This window comes from Trachymyrmex septentrionalis, unplaced genomic scaffold, assembly GCF_001594115.1.
Source record: "Trachymyrmex septentrionalis isolate Tsep2-gDNA-1 unplaced genomic scaffold, Tsep1.0 scaffold43, whole genome shotgun sequence".
NCBI classification, from domain to species: domain Eukaryota; kingdom Metazoa; phylum Arthropoda; class Insecta; order Hymenoptera; family Formicidae; genus Trachymyrmex; species Trachymyrmex septentrionalis.
The window spans coordinates 946,920-952,587 of NW_017305601.1; the positions used below are offsets into that span (position 1 = coordinate 946,920).

Sequence of the window (5,668 nt, forward strand, 5' to 3'; positions counted from 1 at the left end):
CGATTATTCTTCTCATATTTGGATTACTTTAGTTTCTATATTGTTAATATTTTTGTATGAAAAAGAGAGAATATATTATATTCACATTGGGTACACATTTTGTTAAGGTGCCCCAAATGTTACCTTTCTTTTGAATTTCTACTGCATCTATATAAATATATTATATAAATATAATTTATTTCAATATTCACCAATGTTCCCTCTTTCGAATGTGACCATTAATTTTCAATTCTGACCTCAGCAAAAAATTTAAAAAATTCTCAAAGCTTAGGGGACCCAAAATTTGTTATCTTATTAATAATTTTAATAGATTCCTTATTAATAATAAGCTGACTCACTTACAATTAATCTATTTGCCGTGAGACTTATGTATTATATGAGATTATGCTATTATATTTTAACTGTGTTTTCATTTTTTTTTTATCAATTCCTTTAATTATTAAGTCTTTGATTACAATTATAGATTTACGAGAACAGTCTTTGAAAACATACGCTTTTTTAAAAATCAATATACAAACTTTGATATTTTATTTTCTTATCTTTTTCCTTAATGAGGATACCTAATGATTTCACGCGACATCCGATATACGACGATATGATATCCAATAAGATAATTCGGTTCTAGTTAGCAACATTTTTGTCTTCAGGAAACAAATTTTATGTCGAATATGCTACGTTGAATGTCATGCGCTGTATGAATACATAAGCAAGAGTTTCACATACAGCGCAACGATATAGGCACCTGTCACCGCGAGTTAGTTATCAGTCGAAAGCCAGAATTGAGTCTGATCAGACTCACAGCACTCTGACAAAGTTTCTTGAACGGAAAAGTAGAAACACTTTCACCGCACGAGATGCTGAGAGAAAGGATTCTCATTTTCGCGGCGCTCATTGTGCTTGCCAGTGCCACGCTAGTTAATCACTGTGATTCTGGTAAATTAATTATTGAATAAAAATATATAAATATTATAAAAACATACATTAACCTATTAAAAGAGTTTTTAATTTTTAATAAATCACATTTAAAATGCGAACTATTTCTGCAACATAATAATTCATTGCTTTTTCTATAATTTTGTAAGTTGACTTATTTATTCACGTAACACCGTTACGTAAATATTAGTAATATACAGATGAGTTGACAAACGAAAATTTTCTGGATTAACTAAATAACTAAATAATCAACAATAATATTGTTATTTCAAACATGCGTAAGAGAATTTTCGGATAAAGTATTATATATAAAAAGTTGCGATAAATAATTATTAAATTTGCTTTTAATGTATTGAGAGCTATGATCGTTTTTTGATGTCACTGGCAAAGTTACAGATCTAAGATACTTATTTTAAAATTAAAACTGCTTCTCTTTACATGAAAAGATTTGTTGATATCATTAAGTACTTTCATGAAACTCTCTCGGCGTTGCATTGCATCAAAATTTTATTATACAGAATATTCTAAAACATTTGGTCAAAGTTTATCGATTTATTTTTCTATTTGCATTCTTAAAAATGTTATAACTCTATAAGTATGTGAACGGTTTTATTCTAAGTTTCCAAAAAGAACAAATAATTCTTTATTTTTAAAATTTGATCAAAAATTAAATATGATTTAGCTTTAAGATAATTAATGTGTGTTTTGAAGAAATTGATGTATTGAAGAAAATTCTTACGAATATAGAGATAAAAGTAGAAAAAAAATAAAACAATCTGGTCATAGTTTGTTATCAAGGCAAACTAAAATATATCTAAAAAGTATATCTTGTCTATAGATACGTACACATATCCATGTACATATTGTACATGCATTCTAAATTACGCATCTCGATTTTACTTGATAAGTGTATTTTTAGATTTCATTACTAATTCATGTCTAAGTAATAAATGTATTTATACAATATTTTTATTTATTTAAATGGAAATGTTTTTTTTAATGTTTAACTCTTAATTAATATGTAACTTGTAAATGAAATAAATTTTACATATACTTGCACAATTTTTCCATAAAATAGATTGGCAAAATTTTATACTTTACATATTTTAAAATATTCTGATGTAAATGAGGGACTTTTGATATATTTTCAATATTTAAAATTCTTCTTGTGACATATTGTATACTATATTGAACGTATTAATTTCGTTTTGTTATTTTTTCAAGGATTGTACAAGTATTTATCAACAGGAATGTATTATTCGTAATCATGTGGCAAATTACTGAAGTAGAATTTTGTTCTTAAAAAGTCAAGCAGATTATTTTTAAGATTATCATATAAGTGAAACATTGAACGATTATATCAAAGAGCTCGAGCTCATGCTTGTGGCAAAAATTATAATTAGTGTTTTCATAACCTTATCGTCAAATAATAATATTTAATGACTCTTAATTATTAAAGATATGTAAACGAGACAACGAATATAGTTTTATTATTAATACGTATATAATTGCTTATAAGAAATATAATTAATACATGATGAAAGTAATAAGCGAAATACTAATTTATACATTAATTTACGATCGACTTGTTTTACCGTTAGATTTTCAATGCTAATTTAGAAACGTCGATTAAAGTAAAAAATAAATATCGTGATTCGTACAAGTACATAAACAAAGTCTTTTCTTTGTACGTTCAAAGCATAGCGAACAAAATCAGCAGGAAAGAATATACTATACGGATCAACCTTCAAAATTGTAGTCAAAACCAGTTAAAACTGGAATTTCTCTAAAAAGATATTGTACTACTGATACCACTAAATGCGACAGTTATGCGTACTGATAACACGTTTATTTCGTGCATTTTCAATGTGAACGTACAAACTAGTAAAATATACTTTTATCGAATCATATTTTTAGCTTTCTTCCTGTTCGATTTACTGCATGCTTAAATGGATTGTTGCATCGCAATAATGTAAATAACTGTATATGATTTAAAAAATTACATTTACAAAAGGATAATTTTAAAAATGCATAAGAAAAATTAAAATCACACTGTCATGTTTGCGTGAGTACAATTTACATTCGTCTTATTGTACTAGGATTTCTTGCTAAACGGCTGTCTAGCCATTTTAACAATAACCTTCAGAATCATGATCATGAAAAGCAAGAAGCACGTGTCATCATCTTTCAATCTGAATAAACTTATATTTTTTTTCTTACGACATTGAGGAAAATTTATTATTAATGTCGATTTATTTATTGACGTAATTTTCTGCTTTTTATGAAATGACATTAATCTAGCACTTTAATAAAAATTACTACCAATGTCTGATAAATTAAAAAAAATTTTTAATAATTAATCGGTCATTATCTATTAGCGCGAATAGAAATTGTACAATAATTATACAATACGTTCGTTTTCATATATTCTACTTTTTTTTCTAATTTCTCTTATTTTAAATTCTCAGACACTGTAATAGGCTCTCTGAAGATCAAATATTTCAAAGCAATCAACTTTATAAAAATCTCATAATTTTTTCTCATTCATCCTCTATTTTTTTTACTCTAATGTGTATATAGGCATATTCTTTGAACAAAGAACGTGCGATGTATTACTTTAATGTTAATTTAAATTGCTTTTTATGAATAAAATAATCATGTGGTTTGATTAATGTATGTGTTTATGATTTACATAATCAAATAATTTGAAATCGAACTGTGTGGAGACACAACAAGCACAAATTATATCCACATTGTTCAAATTACGATTTATGATTTTAGACACCCCGTTAGAAGATGCTAATCAGGTCACGATATCCAACTGCGACGAGCCTGTGTGTCTGTTAAAACAAGGAACGACCGTCCTTATAAAAATAAATCTTGTGCCTAACAAAGATATTCAGAGATTAAAAAATAACGTGAAGGGAATTATCGGCATACCCATATCGTTCGTAGGAGTTGATGGAACAAATGCCTGTGATAATATTTACAACGCTGATGGTAGCAAAGCCGGTTGTCCCTTAAAGAAAGGCGAACAATATATATACAAAAACAGTTTCCCTATTTTATCAATATATCCCAGGGTAATTTTACAAATTTTAAAATTTAAAGAAGACTCATAATTGCGCATATTTATCAATTAAATATATGTATATAATAAATATATATAAATTACAACGTTAATTTAAGATTAAATGGAATTTAATCAATTAGAAAAACCAACATTGAGTTAACTTTGTTGTAATTGATCAAATTCTAATCCAATCTCAATCTCTAGTCTGATATCAGTTTAAGAATAACTTAATAATGATATATATATTTTCTTTTTAATTATGCGCAATTTGTTTCTTTCGTAACTTTATTTCAACTTGATTGTCAATAAATGTTTGTTATAACTTTGCTTACAGGTTTTACTAATCGTACGTTACGCATTGCGAGAAGAAAATGACGATGTAGTTTTTTGCTTCAAAGTACCAGTGAAAATTACGGAATAAAGTGCTTCGTTTTGTTGATTTCGGCATATTATAATTAAAAGTCTAGTACATGTAGTCAATATGACTCTGAGTTTATATAATTGGCTAATATTATGTAATACTGTATTGAAAAATTATTTTATTTAAAAAAATGTATTTTTAATAGTTAATCTAAGATAATCATATTTCCAAATTGCGAGAATACATTTTGTTGAAAAATAGATGAAAATAAGAGCATCTAGTTAAAATAAAACAAATTTAGTGTAAAAAAACTTGGCGCTGTTAGATCAAGTCAAGCTTTGCCGCTTTGCTAGCGGTACCAGTTTTTTAATATTAAATTTTTTTATTTCAACTAGTTGCTCTTATTTTCATGTATTTTTGCTTAAAAGAGATTTATATATATATATATATATATATATATATATATATATATACGTATATATAAAACATTAGTGTCTCAACAAAATGTATTTTCTGTTTATAATTTAAGGATTTCACATATTTTTTGAAAAAAATTATTATATACTTTTATAATTTGGAAAATAGGTTTGGAATAGAAAGTCATTTTTTTCTTCAAAGAGCACACATACAAGAGCGTAATAATACGAGAATTTATGTAACAATTTTTTCTGGGAGGAGCACGCACACTTAGTGTCTTTTTTTTACTTTTTTTTTTAAATTCGTTATGATCGGAGATGTTTTATAATATATTTTGTAATTCTGAATTCTTTTGAAGTAAAACCTGTATTTAAAAATTCAGACGTATATTTGCGGAAAGCCGCAGACGGAGTTGTAAAGATTTGCAAATGGGTCGAGATAGCGAAGAACGTGCCTTTAATTTCGTCCACGACGATTCGCGCCGCACCCGTCAAACAATAAGCGAATAAAGGCTTTATCTCTACAATGAAACTATGTGCGTAGGTAGCTCTTAGCCATCTCTCACGCGACTCGTCCATGAAGACACAATAAAACCTTTTATATCGTACGACTCGCGCAAACTTATCCGCGTGTGTCTTCGTGACTCGTTCTCGGACATGGAGAATCACCCACCTGCTTTTTGTCGTCGCCTCACAGGTATATCCTCCGTTACGGAGCACTCGCGTGACTTCCTCAGACATAATAAAACCCCTTTATCCATCCGCCCTAACTACCAACCCCATCGTGCTTGCAAACATCCTCCATTACCGCGCCTTCATCCGCTCCTCAGTTCGGTTAGGTTCTTTGGAGTCTCCTTCTTTTCTTCCTTTTTCGACGACAACGAC

General features: G+C 28.2%; 1 protein-coding gene across 1 annotated transcript; it reads left to right on the forward strand.

Moving 5' to 3' along the window:
• Window positions 1-778: 778 nt before the first annotated feature.
• LOC108751289 (protein NPC2 homolog) lies at window positions 779-4,432 on the forward strand. The gene is made up of 3 exons (XM_018491385.1): window positions 779-933; window positions 3,715-4,016; window positions 4,341-4,432. The coding sequence occupies exons 1-3, from the start codon at window positions 855-857 to the stop codon at window positions 4,425-4,427; spliced, it is 468 nt and encodes a 155-aa protein (XP_018346887.1). The 5' UTR covers window positions 779-854; the 3' UTR covers window positions 4,428-4,432.
• Window positions 4,433-5,668: the final 1,236 nt, after the last annotated feature.

Excerpts from the sequence above, each read along its gene's own strand:
- LOC108751289 (XM_018491385.1), top strand. The coding sequence starts at position 855 with ATGCTGAGAGAAAGGATTCTCATTTTCGCGGCGCTCATTGTGCTTGCC. Across the intron at positions 934-3,714 it reads AGTTAATCACTGTGATTCTG|ACACCCCGTTAGAAGATGCT; the intron begins GTAAATTAATTA and ends TTATGATTTTAG. Across the intron at positions 4,017-4,340 it reads TTTTATCAATATATCCCAGG|GTTTTACTAATCGTACGTTA; the intron begins GTAATTTTACAA and ends CTTTGCTTACAG.